The 21,831-nt window shown below is 40.8% G+C and overlaps 1 protein-coding gene across 1 annotated transcript in view; it reads right to left on the bottom strand.

Annotated features, from left to right (window-relative positions):
• Positions 1-3,122: 3,122 nt before the first annotated feature.
• LOC145404282 (protein sax-3-like) overlaps positions 3,123-21,831 on the bottom strand; it is a 72,319-nt gene continuing 53,610 nt past the window's right edge. The window contains 10 exon segments of the mRNA XM_080275803.1: positions 3,123-3,865; positions 6,686-6,858; positions 8,453-8,669; positions 12,580-12,813; positions 12,860-12,880; positions 12,883-12,925; positions 15,104-16,047; positions 17,359-17,554; positions 17,841-18,130; positions 20,224-20,499. Coding sequence (XP_080131929.1) covers positions 3,123-3,865; positions 6,686-6,858; positions 8,453-8,669; positions 12,580-12,813; positions 12,860-12,880; positions 12,883-12,925; positions 15,104-16,047; positions 17,359-17,554; positions 17,841-18,130; positions 20,224-20,499 — 3,137 coding nt within the window.

Here is a 21,831-nt window from a genome sequence, read left to right as displayed (position 1 = left end):
ACAATGACGAGAATTTTTTTTTTATATATTATTAAAAGAATCTAAACTGAAGAAAAGGTTATCTTGTACAGTATAAAGACATAAATAAAACATTCTTACAGTGTTTTGCATTCCTTTTGAATCAGCATAAAAAATCTAACCCATGGACATATCTGTGTGACCTTGACCTTTGAGCAACTGTTCTCAAAACGAGTAGATAAACCACTTGCCTAATTCTCATCCCTTCCACCGAGTGTGGTACAGATCAGAGAAAATTTATTTCCACTGTTTTGTTCCCATGCAGACGCACGAATCGAACTTTGACCTTTAACTAATTGTTCTCAGAACTGAATCACTTCATTCTTGCCTGAACCTTAAACCATCCACCAAGTTTGGTTCTAATTGGATCAAAACTGTCTGACCTGACGCTGTCTTGTTACCTTGGCATATCAAGAAAACGTGGTCGGTTTACGGCTTTCTGATAATCAAATTAATTCATTTCAGAACGAAGATCAAGGTCATAGAATAAGATCAACTTATTAACATTCTTTACTTGATTCGAACCAAACTTGGTGGATGAACTGAGGGCCAGGCAAGGATGAAGAAATTCAGTTTTGAGAGCAATTAAGTAAATGTATGGACAGGGTAAAACGTACGGCTTAAACGCCGGGGACGAATTATGCTATACAATGTAGATCAAAAATGGAGAAGGTGCTTCAAATCATAATTTTTTTCAGTGATACTCCAAATTCACAAGTGTCCACTGATCGTGTAGAAGGGCCTTGAGAACGATTGTACAGTGCGGGTGTTGTGGGCTCTGAATGCTTATTCTTGCTCGATTATAAATGAAACGGTTTAATATCATGTCACTGAGGAATAGCAAATGCCCGGCCCTTTATGCAATAGTCTGGCAAGAATGATGCACCCTCTGAAGGTGCTTTCGTGTGTGCAGTGTGAATTAAACATTTTTTAGTGCAGAGACGTTCTTAGACAGTTTATTCTTGTTATCCACAAAAATTTTTCATTTAAGGAGAATTCCGTATTGTAAAGACATTACTCTGAGTGCTGCATCAAATGCCCCTCTTTTGATCATATCCTATGCTGTGAAAAATCCTCTGGAGAGAGCAAGAATATACAAAGTTTTATGCTCAAAGACTTTAAGACATGGTACAAAGTGCCTCCATGGTACTAAAGCTCATGCTACATTAACCAAAGTCATATCTAGCATAGCCTTTCATAGACAAATTTTCTGCTGTATTACAGATGCTCATTGTATACAATGATAGTGTTTCCACGCTTTTGTGAGCAGCTTGGACATAGCCTGGATGGCAGAAGACTCACATTCACAAACTTGTGATTAATCCCATGTAGCAACAAAGATCTTGTAAACATGAAGACAAGGAAAGGAGAGTGCAGAAACTCCCCAAGTTGCCTGTTCCTCTTTGTAAAAGTTACAACAGAAACCTGACCTCAAAATTGAGTGTTTATCACCTTCTTGGATAATTATTATTGCTGTAAAGACGGACAAAGCAGTGTTGTATTTTATTCCCTTTAATATGACACACAGAATAGTACTTTATAACCTTTTTTTTCTGTTTCAGAATGTAAAATATAGCAACAATAACAATTTCTTTTAGATGACCAGTTGCGTAGCTACTGTACCTTCGTATGTCGCTGAGTAACTCAATATTAAACAAATAAACAGAAATCTCGTTTCATTAATTTAATGCCTCAAAAAAGTGCACAGATTACTGATACGAACTGTAAACTTGCAGTCAAAAGTCCTCCTTGTATGTACTCTACAGACAGGATTAAGGCGGCTTCAGCTGCTGTTTGCCTGCTCCCCGTGAACCAAACTGCGATATTCTTATTGCTGCCTGTTAATTCTACACATCGATGCTTGTACCTGGGAATGAGATAGGAAGAACTATTGTCGGTGAGTGTACAAACAGGATCACAGGCTTTTCTACCACTCCACCAAACCTACTTTTCAATGCTGAGGGAGACTTGGTATGATTTTCTGCCCCTCTCCCTCCAAGCAACTAATTTCAAGATTATACGTCCAGCATGAAAGCGACAAATATGCCGCACACGTAAGCCAGATCCAGGTGAATACAAGAAGTAGCCTATTGTATTCCCTCCCCCCAGATGCCACCCTTCTCACCTCAAACCAACGCCGAAAAGCAGCAAACGTGTGAGGTGTTGAAGAAGGTCGTTTTCGAGCTGAAACTGTTGCATCTACCCTGTGAAATTTTCCAAAGGAAGGTATATTTATTCCAAATGGGTTCACCAACATTCAGTTTCAAAACCCAATATGCACAACCCTATTTATTCTTTGGGGTATTTAATATCAAAAGCAAGGCTTTAGAAAATATGAGTAACATTCATTTTAATACAAAAGCCTTGCATAGAGTATAACAGAAAATATGTAGCCTTTCATCTTAAAAATAATAAATAAGGGACTATCATAAACTAAGCGAAGACACTGAGGGTAATAGAAGTCTGTTTGTGTGCACTTCATATGATATTTATTTACATTATTTGCACTCATTTGTAGCATGTGCTTATGTCCTTTCATACAGATATCAAGTATGGACATTTCCGTACAGCTTACCCGAAAAAAAAAAAAAAAAAAAAAAAAAAAAAAAAAAAAAGTCTGAACGACTCCATGCTGCAACGAATTAAGATATGACAATGTACAAAAATTGTGGGATGAGCACAGGAACTGAAGATCATAAAGTAAGGTATAAAGGGATGCCAGTGATAACAAAATACAGTATACACAGCGGTCGAATCACGATTTGGACTAGCGTTCACAATATTAAAATATGTGTCCAAGAGCTTAATGGACTAACTTCAAGAGGTGATTCTTGAGGTAGCTTTGAATATTCGAAAAAAGACTAAACACTGGAGCAATTCTCGACAGTTAAGGAGCTGCAATTACTGATGATCTTGTGGCAATAGTACCCTTCATAATTCACCCATCAGCCCATTAGTAATTATGACTCCAGAATGGCGTGAACTGAGCCCATTTTTATTAAAAAATGAGCCCAAGAATCATCTCCTGAAGTTAGCACATCGTCCTGAGACACCCTGCATGTACATATTATGGCTACTTAGAACTCTGTATAACCCTGTATGACCTACACTAGAGGTGAAGTCGCAGATACCTGTGGATCCAGGTGGGGGTGATGATTGTACTGCAGTCTGGGCTTCTGCTCCCTCGGGTGGTGGGGTTTTGGGGGACGACAGTGGGAGGGCATTAGGATACTCCCCTTACTGCTGCACAATGAATCACCCCGTCCCCATTTATCCTCAGCACCATGAAAGGTGTCGGCCCAATTTACGTTTGTTACTTGAGATAGTGGATGGTCAGCAGAGCAGCAGGATTCTCTTGATGAACAGTAAGATTCATCCTCAGACTCTGCATCACCCATTGTTGAGGACTGTGGTGAGGTACGACCATTGAGAAGAGGTTGTGAATTCCACTCTATATCACTGGCATCCTCAAGTATGTTCTTTCCAACATGGTCGGGGGCAGACACACCAACAGTTCTATTGTGTGGACTGTCACTTTCTGCTCGACTGTGGGCTGCCGTAAAACCAATCACCTGCACCTCGTAATCCCCTCTACATACCACATCTTGGCTACCTCCTTGCATTTTCAGTCTGGTTCTTCTCCTAGGTGGACGTGGGCCAAGTAGAGGGCTCCCGTGGGATTTATGGGAACCCCCAGTGGAGGAACCACCGCAGTACACCAGCTGCTGTGGTAGAAGCCGGGAGGAGAACTGACCACGACTGCCACTGGAAGCCAGCGTGTTGTCACTGAAGTGTTCCTCAGTCAGTGCTGGTGGTGGAGGAAACTGCAACACTGGGCCAAGCACTCCTGCACCACGCAAGATAGCAAGACACCTATTTCAGCTTCAAGCAATAATTAATTCTCTATCTATTCAGCATGTCCGGTCTCCGTAAAACAATAAAGCACATACAGAAGGGATTATGAGGACTACATATAACCTCTTACTTGCTGAACGTGGTATGGGTTATGGAAAAAATAAATGAAGAGCAGAGAAAGAGTGAGACTTCTAATTTACAAACAAAAGGAAGATATACTGGAGTGTGGAGGTTATAGAGGAATTAAGCAACAGAACACGGTTTAAAGATAATGAAAAGGGCTTTAGATGAGGGACCGTTGAGCGAAGTCAGAAATGATAATATGAAGTATGATTTTATAAAAGGGCAAAATTACGGTGTATGACATATTTATTATCAGGCAGTTGCAGTAGAAGATTAGAAGGTAATGAGAAGATGCACTGTACTTTGACTTGGAAAAGGTGTATGATAGGGTGCCACATATTCCTGAGATTGGAAAAGAATGCAGTAATATTAATTAGCAATCAAAAAGGTGATGCATTGGATGGTGGAGGTTACAGAGAAATTAAGTGACAAAACACAGTTTAAAGATAACAAAGGGTTTTAAATGAGAGTTTGAGAAGTAAAGTCAGAATTGATAGTAAGCTATATGAGTTAGGAAAGGAAAGTCACAATGGACGCCACATTCACTGTTAGGCAGCTAAAGGAGACTTCAGAAGGCAATGAGATGTACTGTGTTTTCACTGATTTCACAAATGCCTATGACAGAGTGCCTGGGGAAGTGGTTTACTGGCATCTGGGGAAGAAGAGGGTGTTAGAAAAGACGGCAAAGATGATGGAATAGATGTATCACGGAGCCAGTACACAAGTGAGGACAAAGGCTGGAGACACAGAGCACTAGTGATCAGCACGTTGTCCATTTTTGTTTGTCATTATGATGGAAGTCTCAAGTGTCGGTATCAGAGATGGAGAAAGAGAGAGAAAGGAGACGTTGTTACTGATGATCTTGTAAGAGTTGCAGGGTCCAAGGAGGAGCTGAAGGAAAGGGTATTGCAGTCTCAGGAAAGATTGCAGAGTGAGGGGTCTCAAGGTAAATGCAAAAATGCCAGAAATGCTGTTTTTTAATAAGCAGTGGGGAGATGAAATAAAAATCTGAGATGTAAGTGTTGAGGAATGAAACAGATGATGAAGTTTAAATACTTGGAATCGATGGTAACAAAGAAAGATGATAGAGAAGTATGGTAAGAGGATAAAAGCAGGCTGAAAGAAGTGACGCGAGGTACCTAGAAGGGTGTGCGAGAAAAGAGTGGCTCAGAGGGTGAAAATATAAACATATGAAACGGTGATTAGTCGGGTGTTAATGTATGGGTAAGAGAACTGGGCACTCAGAAAGAATATTGAAAGAACTGAAATGAGAATGCTTATGTAGATGCTGGGCGTTTCACTCAAAGATCGACTAAAAAACGAGAAAGTGGGAAGGATGGCAGGTGAAGTGTGTATCAGAGAAGAGATCAGAATAGCAAAGTTGAAATTGTATGGTCATATAATGAGAAGTGACGAACAAAAGTCAATCAAGGAAACATGAAGGAAAGTGGAAGGAAGAACGTCGAGAGGAAAGCAACTGGTTATATGAGGCGAACAGAAGTATTTCACGGGGGTGTGAGAAGCGCTGGCCTCCCGGATGATGATGCCATGGATAGATAGCTATGGAGAAGGCTCATTATTGGAAGACAACTCCTTAGGACAGGGAATGGTTAAAGCAGCAGCGGCGGCAACGACAGCAGCAGCAGCAGCTCGAGGAGGAGGAGGAGGAGGAGGAGGAGGAGGAGATCTGAGGTGTCTTCTAAGCTGAGAGTAACTGTTTGACAGTAGACTGAATGATATAGGAGAAAAGTATCGTACTGTTGTTTTGATGATAACATATCTCTTACCATTTTGTTCTGGCTACTTACCAGTTATGTCATTCTGCTTTTGAGTGACACTGTCGTTCAAGAAAAAATCATGTTTACTGATCCTCTGATTATGACAAATCTTAAATGTTTCATTCTTGAATTCGGTGGACAATTTCACAAGGCTTAGAAGTTGTTTCTTTAACTATGATTCATTTAAATGGTTGGATGAACATAGACAATGATGATGTCAAGAACAGAACTGAGTGTATCTGTGGTATACTGGACTTGCAATATTGTAAGAGGGTAGTATGTGCTGTGTTGATGTGATGTACAGTCCCCATGTTGTAGTGCTGAATTTTTATTGAATACAAATGTGCTGTCACAGCTTTTGCGGTTGTAAGCCATATGATAAATGTGGGGACTCTGATGCTAAAGGAGAAATGTGAAGAATCAGAGTTGCTCTCTAATGTAATGCTTAAAAAAAAAAGTGGAATCCACGTTTCTGGGATGATGCATTTGAGAGACTGTTGGATGCTAAAGTTACTGGAAAATAATGTGGAATGGCAAAAGGTGCTTTACAGTCTTTCCTAAATGCATGTAAATTATGTATTTGCTTCCCCTCCCCCCCAAAAAAAAAAAAAAAAAAATCCAATGACTGCCAACCTCACCAATTTTCAGTTGTCAAGCTGACCTTCTCATTCCATGCTACAATTGTTACTAAGCATACGGCCAAATTGTGGAATTCACTAGTAGACTGTGCTGATGGTACAATTGTAGACTGCTACAAAAATAAAGCATCCAGCCACCAGTAAAATAGAAATATCTTCATTAGTCTCAAATGCAACAACCAGAACTTCCGCAACTACACAGAACTTAAATCATTAACCAACCTTGAGATTCTCAGATATAAAGCAAGTTGGCACACTTTACAAGCACTTTACCTTTGTCCAAGTGTGTTGTGAATGTGTGGGAATGATGACTGCCGATGTGGTCGCTGGAGGCTGTCTTGGTGCAGGAGTCATCTGAGGCCGGCTTAGTGGTGGGAAGGGACTGGACGGGGCTGATTGGAATATTGGGTGGCAGTCTCATGGTACCCGGGCCACGGAAGATGTCCCTGATTAGTGGTGTAGTGGCGTACGGCTCAGGGGACGTGGGTTTGCATCTGACCACAACATGGATTCCAGAATATATATATATATATATATATATATATATATATATATATATATATATATATATATATATATATATATATATATATATATATATATATATATATATATACATATATATATATATACATATATATATATATATACATATATATATATATACATATATATATATATATATATATATATATATATATATATATATATATATATATATTTGCATAGAAATATATGTTTCTATCTATCTATATACTTGTATCTGCATACATACATATCTCTATTTCTATCTATCTATCTGTCTACATTTATCTCTCTCTCTCTCTCTCTCTATATATATATATATATTCTAAATGCTGCTTGAGACCTGTTCGTGTTACTGATGGCCTGTGTATAAGTGAATTTCTGGGCGTTTTTGCTCTCACTCATTTACACTGAATAATCTCAAAATGAATTTTTTGAGCTATCATTAAGTGTGGAGCTCACAGAGTTATCAGAGACTACGGGACACTATTTAGGATGCTGGACCTGAATATGGTGCAACTATCTTTGCTTTATGATTACCGCTAACAGGCATGTCAGAAAAACGACGACAAAATTTGGAGTAAATTGACTACTTTGTGATCTATGACATGTAAAGGAAATATCGACTGCAACTACTGAAAAATATTTATTTTCATTCAAAACCACCTAGATGCATTCAGTGTCCGGAATCAGCATGAAACTCATGATTGTTGTTTCCCCCCCTTCTCTCTCTCTCTCTCTCCATATATATATATATATATATATATATATATATATATATATATATATATATATATATATATATATATATATATATATATATATATATATAGCCCAAAACTGCATTCTGTGAGCAGTGGGTGAGACAGAATAACCACTATAGTCGTGGCGCGCGACTCTGAGGTTATTATCGTGCCCTGGCAACCTACCATTCAAACGTGCGTCTGATTTCGTGTAGAAAATGAGACACATGTGACTCGTGTATAATATATTCGTGTATAATAATATTTCTGTATAATATATTCGTGCATAATAATGATTCGTGTATATGACACGAAATCGGAGCACTTTTGAATGGTAGGTTGCCAGGGTACGATAATGACAACCTCAGAGTCGAGCGCCGCGACTATAGTCATTCTTGACTTATTTTCCAGTAACTGCTCCCCCTCCAGCTACGCCACACCATCCTTCCTCAACTTGTCCTCAGTTTGCAACACTGTAGCCCCATGTTTGTTGTTGTTTATCTACCTTCCAGAAAACACACTGGCTTTTCAATCTCTACTCATTAACTATCCCTCTTTACAGGTTTATTCAAATCTTAACCTTGTTTAGTAAGGTCCTATCTCTTAATGTTTATCTACCTCCATTCCTCTATCTTTCCATCGATTCCTCATCTTGAATTTAAATGGTTCCATCTATCTTGCTGTATCTACTCACTATCTAATTTACACTAAGCTTTTCTATTATTTCTCAGTAATGATTTCCCTCTTCCCGACCTTTCCATCCATGCCTCACCTTGGATTAATATGTCCACTGAACGAGACGAATTTTAATCTGTCTGGGTCCTCATACAGATCGTGGTGCTGGTGTCCCTCGTAATCAGCTTTTGTGGGTGTTGTGGAGGCAGGGGAACCATCACCACAGTGGAAGAGTTGAGGCAGACCCTCACTCCCGCCCACATTCTTGTCGCCCCAGCACTCACGGTACTCCACCCACGGACCCCCAAAGTCGCCTGAGTCAACACATTAACCCTTCAATCAGATCGGTTTTTTTTTTTTTTTTATTTTTTTTTTTTTTTTTTGGCTCATTTATTCTGCTGCCTTGCAATTTTATTCATTTCTTTTTCGGAAAGGTTAAAGTTGTGGCTAACCCCCCCAAATGAAAAAATTCTTTTGTGTATTAAATTAATCGTCTGAAGAGAGCAAATGTAGAAAAAAGTCCGGTTGAATGGGCTAACAGTGCTATTCTTAAGAGCAGAGATCGTTCAGTGTTGTCATGCCTCCATTTTTTGGTAGGTCATTTAAGAAATCATTTACAGCAACGTGAAATGTAGCAGAACCTCATCTTAATACAAACATCTGTTCCATAAAAGATCGTCAGATCATTCTACTTCTCAGTTTTAAGAATACGACCATAACCATCCAGAGTATCATTATCATCTTCAACATAGTTCGGCCGCTGTATTTCACACTCGGTAGGTAAGATCCAAAATGAGGTAAAAGGAAAGACATGTACAGTACATTGGGCCACACTTCTGTTCATTCATCATCTTTCCATTGGGAAAAAAAAAAAAAAATAATCCCCTACCCCGTTGGTGCCCAAGGGTACGCTAGGTACTGTTCCAGTAAAATCTCCACACAGGAACCGTGGCCGCCAAAGGGTTAAATAGTAGTCTCGACAGGAAATCACAGGGCCATTTTGTGCATGTTTTTAAACATGCTTAACAGAAATATGGTTCAGCCTGCATTAATAAAGGAAGGCTTTGTAAGACTTTCATGATCAGTGAGTTGAGATGTGCCCCATTGTATTTGTGTTTTTCCTTTTACCTGTATCTAAAACTACCTAACTAGGGATGTTGTTGCTTAACCCCGGTTTGTCTGGCTGAGCAGATTCATCGACCACAGGTAATAACTGTTTATGTGGGGCCGTCCTACAGGTAAAGGTATCGTAGAGTTGGGGATTCTTTCAGTGAGAACAGTAGATGTGGCAACAAGATCGGATTGTGATAGATGGGGCACGATGTGTTTGTTTACGTTTGAAGTCCAAGAATGGAAATGAAACAGCCTCTGTGATTAGTGGTCAGAGCTGGCTGCACGATGTATAATGCAGTTATCCTCAAATCCTCCACAACCTTCATTATTGTGAATGTTTGGTGATATTAGATATGAAGAGAAATCTAAAACAGCAACCATCAACATAACTGTTACTGGCTTATAACGGACAATTAGAAAAACCGTCTATTGTCAAAATAATAGTGATCTGGCATGTCTGAACTAGTAGTCATGACGTGAGATGCACACAGCAGCCTGTAGTCACAAGGAATATATGAAGCTGTATGATACCATTAAATATTTACTTATTACAAGAGTCGGTAATGCAAAATAAACTGTCTGCTTTATTTGCTTATACTGACATGAATTATCCTATGTCATATAAACACGTACTGGGTCACTAACGTGGGGTTAATTCTCTCCGACACGGAGAGTGTGTTTTCACCCCTGTTTGTTAGTTTGTCTGTTAGAAAGATTACTTAAAAACTAAAAGAGAGATTTGGACCAAATTTGGTGGGTAGAATGCCCATGTCCCAGGGAACAATCGATTACCTTTGGGACAGATCTGGATCGTATGACAGATTCTTGATCCAGAAGAGTGGTTTGGAAATTTGTCCTTGTCGGAGAGATGCGCTCTACTGAGTGCCCCTCTAGTTTATAATTCAGTAAACCCCCGAAGCACTATGAAGCTTCAGTTCGTTCGGAACCATTTACCAGCTATACATGATATGGGAAATGAAGTGAATGTGAATGGAGTTTTAATGCTCTTTGGAGTCAAGACTGTAGTGTTAAACATACACACACAGTGTGTGTGTGTGTGTATGTGTTAGGCCTTGTAAGTCTATCAGCTTTCAGTGCTTTTATTTTTTAACAAGAGTAAACTAAGTGTTCTGGGAAACATAGTTCGTATCGGTTTTATCTTACTAAATTGAAGTCCTTGCTGTTTTGTACGTTGCCTCGTTACTTCCACAGCATTAATAATTAATCTTTTTGCATGATAATTTCTATTTTAAAACTAAAAGCAAACATTTTAGGCTGGGTAATAACAAACATTGGATCTGATAATTACGCATCCTAATTCTACATGTTTAACACTACAAGTATTCTCTACTTCTCACTCCAAATAGCTTTATATTCCTATTCTCATTCACTTCATTCCCCCTATCACGTATAGCAGGTAAATGGTTCCGAATGAATTGAAGCTTCACCCCTACTTCAAGGGATTACTGCATTATAAATCAGTCCCACGTTGGTGATTTATTACGAGCTAATTAGACATCAGATAGTTCATGCAAATATGAGAATATAAAGCAAACAATTTCTTTGCTTTACTGAGTCTAGTAAAATGTAAGTATTCAATGTTATCATACCGATTCATGTATTCCTTGTGACCTCAGGCTGCTGTGTGCATCGCACGTCTTAGCTACGAGCTTAGAGATACCAAATCATTATTATCTTGACAACAGTTTCCCACACAGTCCATTACAATATACTAATATATTCTGTTTAAATTAATAATGTTTACAGTAGCTATTTTAGATTTCTCTTCATATCTAATATCACCACACATTCATAATAATAAAGGTTGCGTTAGGATAACAGCATCATACATGGCATACATCGCGGCAGCCACCTGTGACCACCAATCACAGAGGCTGTTTCATATCCATTCTTTGATTTCCAACGTAAGCAAGCACGTCGTGCCACATCTTTCACAACTCGATCTTGTTGCCATATCTACTGTACTCATTAGAAGAATCCCCAGCTGCACATATAGCGTGTTAGGAACCAGCACCTTCTTGTAGTAGACTTCACCTCACCAGGATCGGGCCAGGGTCCTTCCTCATAGTAAGGTATGGGGAAATATGAGGAGAATTAGCTCCTGGGTGGAAGCTGAAGCTGCTTCGTTCCGCCCATGGTACACGGTGCCACCAAGTGTACGCTCATCGTCAGCTCTTCCAACCCAGTGTGAAACAGTGGAACTAATAATTATGATGATGAAAAAAAATATGCTTTAGTCATATGACATGCTTTTGAAAACTGATCCTGTTTGATGATATTTATTTCCACACGAAATGTCAGCACATAATTCGTACTGTCCATGATTACATTACAAACGCGTATTTGATGATGATATGATGAAAAGTATGCTTAATCATTCAACACATATTTTTCTACATTTCCTTCATTTTCTTCTCTAGGTACACCCTCCCAGAAAAGTATCGGCCTCATCGGGTACGATGGTTGTGAAAATGTGCAACTTCCGCGCACACACACACACACACACACACACACACACACACACGAGTCCATAAATGTGGTGCCTCAAAACATATACCACCCAGCAAGTGAATCTTTTTGCAATTTGGAGTTCTAATAATTACCAGAGATAATATTTGCACTTATAACTTCAGGATGCCCCATATATCACAATGCTTCATCCGTGTTTCAGAATGATACGTGCAGTAAGAGTCCCGATACTTTTTTGAGAGGGTGTACACAGTATTTTTATGAAACTTTTACAATCTTCTCTACGTATGCTCAGCCTGTTCAGGAAATCTGGATTCTATAGCCCGCTCGTGAAGTCTACTGTATAGTTTAATTGTCAATACTGAATATAATGAAAGTACCAAACGACATTCACTAGCCAAAACGTTAATTCGGTTACTAAGCTGACGCCTTCCTTATGCAGCTCTTGTTAGCACCAGATGATTGTATCAAGTTTCAGGTGGAGTTTTTGAACAGTAGGTGAAAATGTAGTCTTCATTTCCCGCTCCATTGCAACGTCTCCTCAAAGCTGAACAAAACCGTCTAGAGGCAGCAAGAATAAACCATAAACGGACATCATACAGAATGTTTAAAACCTCTCACCTTTCCCAGAGTGCTGCTTCTCTTTGTTGTTCCTCCGTCGTCGGTGGATATAAAACACAGTCACAGCGAGGGCGGCGAAGATGACCGCAGCCACCAGCGAAATGCCCACTATGAGATACGTATTGCTGTCCAGAGACGATGATTCCGGGATGTCCAGCGAGTGTGACGGAGTTGTGCGAGGCAGTGTGATGTTGAGGGGTGGTGAAGTTGGCCCCGGCCCCCTGGCAGTGACACCTCGTAGGGTCACCAGGTATGAGGTGCCAGATGTCAACCCAGGCACCAGCGTCCACGTGTTATTCACAGTCGTGTTCACCAGAATGTCACTCAGGTTTTGAGAGTTCAAGACCTGGCATACGAAAAATTTGATGTGTTAATCCTTTCACTACAATTAAGTCTGTATTTCATTCTTGATACCTCCAATCAGCTTAGCTTCGAAAAGGCTCCTCTCAGCGAATGGGTTACTGAAGTCAATATCTACCGCCTCCAGTTCGAAAAATTAGTCCAAATATGACTACAATGGTCTGGAGAGATCAAGAAAAAATACAAGAATATGCCACTGAATTGAAAGAGTTTGGAGATAGTGTTTTTGCCTCTTCAACGCTTGACATTTCCTCTAAAATAAAAATAACAATATTAAGATGGACTGTGATGTGGATAAGTTGACGCTACCCTCTTGCGAAAGCACAATCGGCTCAAGGAATCATGTTGCCCCCTTCTACCCCGCTCTCAAGTGGCAACGGCTCACTACTCGTGTGGGTAGGAGGCAGACAGCAGAGATTTTTCTTATAGTTTCATACAGTAAATCGACATATTAACATGTGGCTGTATGATTCGCAGAGGATATAATACGGAATCTCTATGAGGGTATGTGGTGTTACAATATATTATGTTGCCTTTGAAGAAGAAAGTGGTGGCGAGGTGGCAGAGGTAGGGTGATGGAGGGGGTGAGGTATGAGAAGGGAGAGAGGGGAGGGAGGAAAGTCAGGAGAAAGGGAAGGTGAACGGAAGAGGTGGTGAAGCATCGAAGCGCCGTGAATGGGGGACGAAGGGTGGAGCGGAAAGGGAACGAAGCTGTCCCATGTTTCAACTGGTTTAAGGGTAATAATGAAATCAGCCCATCTCCCTTCGGTCATTGTCTTCCATGACTCTAGGGGGAGAAGAGTAGGAGCTTTTGGGGACATCCAAGGCCTAAAATCTGAAGAAGTCTTAGTACTGCAGTGACAAACTTTGGGGTGTTTGTATCCTTGCAGCTCACAAATTGTTCTGCCGTTTCATTCACCTCGGCATTCCCCTTCTCCTGACTTTCCTTCCTCCTCCTTCTCCCTTCCCTTACTTTAACTAACACCACATACCCTCACAGAGATTCCACAATTACAGTATATTATATCCTCGGTGGCTCATTCAACCGCATGTTAATATGTCGACTTATTGTATCACAATACTTAATATGAAAAATCTCTGCTGTCTGCCTCCTATCCACAAGAGTAAAGCGCCGCTGCCACATGAACAAGATCGGGATGGTAGGAGGGAACAACGCTCCTGCAGCCGACTGTACTGCCAAAGGATTCGTTTGGTGTTGATGGAGATGTTTAGGTGTCATGAACTACACTGCCTTCCGAGATTAATAAATGTTCACTGCTACTCTTTTCAAATTTTTTCAAAACTGCTTCAGAGTTTTTACACAGTAATAAAGAGATTTCCATTAGTTTCGTGGGATTTTTTTTTTTTTCCTCGTAATCTGGTTTTAGTTTTTCAAGTAACTCTCGTACACGACGGCAGTTAGTGTTTTTATGAACAATATTTGTGACATTTTTTTTTTTTTCAGTGGTAGCGTAATACTGTAGTTTTAATGGTGTTGATGCCAAAGATGGTGGTATTACTGAAAAATTATGCTGAGCTATTTATGGTGATGGTGTCCATTATAGTGGTATTAATGAGTAGCAGTAAAGAAAGACCGACTGTCTTGGTGTCAGCTTTGGTGACATCACTCGTGCTGATGTAGTTGTGATAACCGTAGTGGTGTCAACAATGCCATTATTGCATGCATCACACCTAGTCTCCAAAACAGCACCAAAACTGTTTATAGAGTCTGTAATATTACTGATCTCTTCACATAAGGAATCACTTCCTTGTTGAATATGATGAACAAGCGATAGCAGACACAAAATGTCACTGTACCTTAGGGTAAAAATATTAACAAAAACACAGATTATTGCTGCAGACAGTTGTATCGCCCTAGGCTTCTGAGGCACCCAAGTACCTCTTCACAATGTAAATAACATGTTTATATTTTCTTTGCATAATTTGCAGACTACAAAAACTGAACAAATAAAAACTGAAGTGTTAATGAAAACTGGTTACCAGGGAAGAGGCGAGAGAAGTCTCCTTAAGTTTACGATAATACGGTTCAGAAATATGTTGATAGTAAGTGCAAATTGAGACGTGAACCAATTTTGTACGAAACTATTGTACTCTCTCTCTCTCTCAACACTGAGCCTTCAACTAATACCCAACACTGAGTTACCTGTACATTATATCCGGTAATCCGGCCGTTGGAATAGTGAGAGGGTATGGGGTCCCAGGTGATGCGGATGGTGGACGTATTAACATAAGAGTAGTGGAGACCATGAGGAGGCACTGCTGGCGCCGCTTCTAAGGTGGTGGCCCTCACTGCTGCTGTAGGCTGACCTTCCACCGCCTGATAGAATGGCACCACGAACACCTCATACCATGTGGCAGGTCTTAAATTGCTAACAACATGTGAGGTAGGTGGGGCTCCCTCGTCATGCAGGGCTACAGTTTCTACATTCAAGCCACCAGTAGGTCTTCCATGCTGAGTTTCCAGTGGTCTATAGCGGACATAAATGCCCTCCAGCAGGTTGGCATCCACCAGAAGCTGCCAGGACACACGGAGGGAGGCAGCCGACGCAGGTTCCACACTAACGAGGCGCACTGCTGGCTGTGACAACCGGGCTCTCACCTCGTGCAAAGGTTCTGACCCTCCCGCACCACTAGCTCGAGTCTTAACTGTATGAGTGACTGGTGATGGTCGCGACACGCCATGAGAATTACGAGCACGAACCACAAACATGTACCTCGTTTCTGGTATCAAATCCGTGACAATTAGAGACACAGGTGTGGGCGTGTGGCCGGAGGTAACTGTCTGTTGAGTAGAAGCGGTAGTCCAGGGGCCTCGCAGGTCTGGGCTCCACAGCTGTACCGTGTAACCCAGTAAGGATGACAAGCCTGGTCTTCCACGTCGCCAGCCTAAAGACACTGTTGTAGAGTTCACTCCTAGCACAGTCACAGGCCCAGGGGCCTCCGGCAGGGATCCTTCATCAGGGATCTTGAAGAAGGCCACGTTTGGGTTGGTTGGTTTTGCCACCACCAAAGAGGCAGTCCAGGTTGTTTCTCCAGCCTCAGAAGTCGTCGTGCAGGTGTAAACGTCCGTATCTGACACCTTAAGATCTGTGGGGTACATGGATAGGGGGACATTACATCACTTACATCACTTATTTTGTTACTGGAACTGTCTTCATTGGAAATGTTATATAATGCAGTTGTGAGATGTGATGTTCATTGAAAAGTCTTTCCAGAATCATCATCATCAATCTATTTCCCATTAAAATGAGGAAAGAGAATGCAAAACTAAAGACTGCCAACATTTCGAAGTGAATTCAGAATGGTTTTTAGAAAAAAAAAAAAAAAAAAATCTTGTATTCAAAACTCCTCCTCACAAACGTTGATAAACTCTCTGGATTCATGTTGCCACGCATCATGATTAATATGTGTAGTTGTTTGTATGGTTTGATCTCTGACCCAATGAAACACTTCAAAAGACCTAAAAGGGAGGAGGAAGTCCGGGGATATTTGTCCAAGGAACAATTGTATTAACTTTGAACAGTGCCTTCACTGTACTTGCACTGCTATCACTAGGTGGTTGACTTCTTGATTAAATGAACTTCATTCGACTGCAGAAGAAGGATGACGTCAGCCTGCAGTTCAAACTGCACGTGAACTTGGGGCAACAATAATAACAACAACAATTATGAGTATAGTTAGTGAAGAAAAGAAGGAATGGCATCCACTCTGAAGCGCATAGAAAAAAAGAAACTGAGCAAATAACAACTGCTCTCCATCATAGGATGGCAACCACAAAAAGTGCCCAGTGAAATGGGTCACATTGTCATTCACTCAAAAACAGCGTGGATGGTTTACCTATAACATGGAGTCACGGACTTCTAAGGCTTGACTGACGAGTGAATGCATATGTGGCTTATTCCTTTTAGGCGCTCAGTTGAAATTTGCCTACGTTTTCCCGTTCCTCTCTCTAGATATTACCCAACTCATTAATTACCTGGAAATAAATGATGATGATGATTACGATGATGACAAAGCAGCGGAATAAATAATACTTGACCTGGTTGGTGAATTTCTTGACCCCAGTATGGGAATGATGATGGCGTCCTTCAACATGTCTGATTTTGTGCTTATCCATACATCTGAGTTGTCTCTTCTAACAAAAATGAAGTAATATGGCAGCACCAAAACTTAAATAAAACTCACGTCCTTATACTGATTGAAACACTGAATGCAATTATTAACTCATGGATCAGGGGAGGTTTATCATATGGCGAATACAATAGTCTGTTGGAAACTGATAACAAAACATATGAGGCATCATGGTGGTGAAGTGCGTAGCAGCCTGATGGTAATTCGTTGGTTAAGTATGGGTGGATCAACGTGAAGTACATCATGGTGGTGACAGGATAAGCATACCTTTGATGCGCAGAGTGCCCAACGGCGTGATGGTAATGCGGTGGTTGGGGTGGATGGGTGTACCTGCCCTGTGCCACACCACCGTTGGCTCCGGAGTGCCACGCGCCTCACATGGCATCTCACCCTCTGTACCCACGGGCAGTGTCTGGTTGGACGACCCCAGCACTATCAAAGGCGGAGGCATATCCCGCACATCCTATAGGAGATATGTTTGGAAAGATGTTAGCCAATTTTTGTGACGTCTCCATTGCAATAACTTATTATCAAAATTGTTTTTGCTTGCTCGCGTTTCTTCACCCTGGTTGTAAACGACTGGTGGCTGTATTACCGAAGATAAAAGTATTAACAAGCAGTCACAATATTTTTTTATCTTTCTTCACTTAGATATTAATTTTATATTGGATGTGAAGTGTTTGGTGAGTAATGATTAAGCAAACAATTTTATAAACAATTTAAGCTTACAAGGTTTGTAAGAGGGGTACCTGTACTTCCAAGTGAGCACGGGCAAGAGCAGAGCCGGCCACCCCTACAGCGGAACACACATAGTAACCTTGGTCCTCCCGCCGCACACCTCGCACCGTCAGAGTGTTATTGGCGTCCACCCACCACCTTCCACCTCCCCAACTCTGTCCTGATCCCACCACATTGCCAGAGCCCTCGTGTGTCCAGTAGGTGGTGGGAGGGGGAGAGCCGGAGGTCGTACACTCGAATGACGCTGTGCCATTTATTCCAACTCGTGCCTCAAGCGGCGTTACGTTGATGAACGGTCGTGCTGCAGTAACAAACGTGAAGTACTGTACTTGACAGTTTAAGAAAAGTTTTACATTTCTGTCTTACTTATCTACTACTATCTAACCGAATTCTTACCCTCAACGAAGCTCTTTTGAGTTTTAGTGTTATGGCTTCTCCAGGTGCGATTTTGATATGTCTTAAAGAAAAAAAAATAATAATAATAATAACAGTAATAATAATAATAATAAAAATAAACTACAAGCACCGATGCCAGAGTTCAGCAGCAATTTACTACACAGGGCACTACAAACGAAGGACTCCGTTAACATCGGAAGGAATGTATAAGAAGGAGCACTGAAAACAATTAATCAATCAAGAAAGCAATAAATCAATCTCTTAAACTCTTATCCTTCCATCCATCAATAGATAAATCAATCCAGTCAATCAATCTCTTAAACTCTTATCCTTCCATCCATCAATAGATAAATCAATCCAGTCAATCAAGTAATTAAGTAACCAAATAATCAATCTATTGATCGATAATTTGACCAATTGATGAATCGAACTATTAGTCGATCTAAATGTGGATCAGTTAATACCGTAGATCAGTTGATTGATCCATCGATTAATCAACCGATCTCTGAATTTATCAATCAACAGATCAGTCGACCTATCAATCGACTGATATACAGACAACTTGAAACAATACTTGGTATGTCGACTGAGCAATCGGTATATCAGTCCTTCGACTGACCATTACGCCGACTGATAAGTCAATTGGTCAATCCAGTAATAAGTGGGTCAATTATACAGCCAGTTAATCAGTCAAGTAATCAATTAGTAGAACAATCAATCAGGTTCTGGAGTTTTTCTTTGTGATTTTTGGAAATTTCATAAATTCAGCATGGCAGCCAAAGGGTTATATGGATTTAATTCCATGAACAAATTTTGCTCTCCATATATATCCAGCCATTTGTGCACAGTTTCAGTGCTAAGCGGCTCTGAAGATTATCGTTAATTTACTTTTTTTAGTGTACAGTAGTTGATACTGGGTAACCCTGGTCTGTCTGACCTAGCAGAGACATGGGCTGCAGGCCAGCAGTTGCAGGGCTATGCCGATTCCAGTATTGTGGCCAGACGGTAAAACTGATTTTAGTCATATTAACAAATCTAGTTCACTATGGCTGTACGGTCATATGTGGAATATCTAAAAGTTCCCCTTTCAGTGTTTTTTTTTTTTTTTTTTTTTTTTTGACATTAGGATTTTCAAAACTGCAGTATGACAGCCAAACATTTATGGATTTTAATCCCATGAACAACTTCGTTCAACATATAATTCTGATCATATATGGAAATTTTCGAAGCTCAGCCTTCAGCTGTTTGGGATTATTATTATTATTTTTTTTTGTCTGAAAAATTCAACAGTCCCGTTGGCTGGCCAAATGGCAATACGGACTTTAATCACATTAATTAGCTGTGGTCATTAACGTAGTCCAGCCATGAAGATCATTTCAGTTCGATTATAAAGGCTCCAACACGCTTTCATGCATCGGCAGTGATCATCTAATGGCGGCTCTCCATGCTACTCGATCTCGGGCAGCCTCCAAATTCAGTCCGTCCCTGAGGTCACACTCAATGAGCTCGTTCCAGGTCATTTTTGGTTTGCCTCTCGCAACCCCACCCCCAACGTTCACACTTCTCACTTTCTGCATCCAACTTTCATCTCCCATCCTCTCCATATGCCCAAACCATCTCAGTCCACCTCTCCTCATCACAACACCAGTACACTCCAGTCCCAACCTTCCTCTCATCTCTTCCATCATAAACCTGCCTCCCCCCCTCCCCTTCTTCAGGCCTCGCATTCATGGATGCATTGCACATCTACCTCATCACTGTCATTTTTATATGTCTGAACCTGCGAATATCCACTTCCCTTCATGTCCAGGTCTCACTATCATACAGCATTACACCCCTAACACATGCTGCATACAAAGATCCCTTTGCATAGGGAGAGACCTCTCTCATTGTCAGGAGAGGCAACAACTCCCTGAACTAATCAGCCACTCCTCACTCTAGCCACAGAATGTAAATCACACTGGTCATTCGTGAGAGTTATAGTGTAACAGTACTCACAGTGGACGTTAAGGGTGATGTTGGCAGAAACTGAGCCAGCTGGGTTTTCTGCCTGACAGGAGTACACCCCTTGATCCTCAGGTGCCACGTGATGTATCCTCAACACCTGGCTGTTCTCCTCCAAAGCCATCCTCCCTAGAGGCAAGTCCACTGAGGGGCTGACACGGCGCCAGAAGACCTCAGGGGGTGGGTCACCCCCAACACGACAAACCAATTCCACGGTGGAGCCTGCACCACCAGTGACAGTACCGGACGACGACACCAGATGTGGCCACACTGACAACACCAACACCACCAGTCACAACACAGGTAATCAGTAGCGTTAGCTTAGGGAGTTGTCTACTACTTTTTCCTTGGTGATTTATTTCTGCATATGGTTTGTTATTATTGAATGCTTTTTTTTTTTTTTTTTACAAAAACTTTGTCGCTGTCACAATCTTATTAGTACTATGCATGAGAATCCTGGGGTATAATGTGCTAAATACATCACTGAGGGTTCTAATGACCAACAGTACCACCTAGTAACAAAACCTACAGTTCGACGTTGTATACGACCCATAGTCACAACACTTTCGCACTTGATGCTGCCACACTGAAAACATTATTATCATTATTATTATTAGACGCCTGGCAGAGTCCTTGTTAGAGTGCTCAGGTCACAGCGTCACAGCGGTCTACGTGGTTTGATTCAGGATGTGACCGGAGGTTTGTCTGTCTAGACGCTACCAGGGACGTAAACAGTCTCTTACCCTTATAATGTTTTGGACTAATGGTAGCCTGATCTCAAGCCCCCACGCTTGGATGCAGGTTAAATGGGATTTGGCAATTATTATTATTATTATTATTATTATTACTACTACTACTACTACTACACCCACGTCTCGAGATGCAGGAGCGGGTGATATGTTTTTTAGAGGAGCTCTCGCGCGAGACTGTGTGTGTGTGTGTGTGTGTGTGTGTGTGTGTGTGTGTGTGTGTGTGTGTGTGTGTGTGTGTGTGTGTGTGTGTGAACTAAATAACAATTTTTGTTTTCCCACTTTTAACCAAACTTGGTGGAAGGGTTTAGAGATGGCTCAAATGGAAAGCTAGTGTTTTTTAGAACATTAGGTCACAGGTTAAGGTCGCTGGGGTAGGTCATACAGTGCCCATGCAAAATTAACTTAATCAGGTTTTTCCAATTTCCACCAAACTTTGAGAACTCACTGGGGGGTAAGGAAGGATTCAAGGGTTTTAATTTTGAGAATAATCAAAGGTCAAGGTCAAAGGACAAAGTCATAGCTGGAGTCATGTAAATGTATAGTAATAAAATAATTGAGGCAGCTTCTATCACATTTTAGCAAAACTTGGTGAGAGGGTTGAGGGTCCAACTTGAAAATTATAACCAAATTTATAACAAAGACTGAGAAAGCATTAAGTGTGGTCTTTGTCTGCAAAATAATTTAGTGTTCATTTGATTTCAGCCGAATTTGGTGGAAGTGCTGAAAGTTGTTTTTGTGAAATACATACTAAAGAACAAGTTCACGGTTAACATAAATAGTTTTCAACCAATTAACGCCAAACTTTGAGAAATGGTCAACGGTCAGTGAAGAGCGATGGGATTCAGTTTTG

The sequence above is a fragment of the Coenobita brevimanus genome, chromosome 63 (genome assembly GCF_032717465.1).
Source record: "Coenobita brevimanus isolate Jiangsu-jjx chromosome 63, ASM3271746v2, whole genome shotgun sequence".
NCBI classification, from domain to species: Eukaryota; Metazoa; Arthropoda; class Malacostraca; order Decapoda; family Coenobitidae; genus Coenobita; species Coenobita brevimanus.
This window is presented reverse-complemented; position numbering and strand designations above follow the sequence as displayed.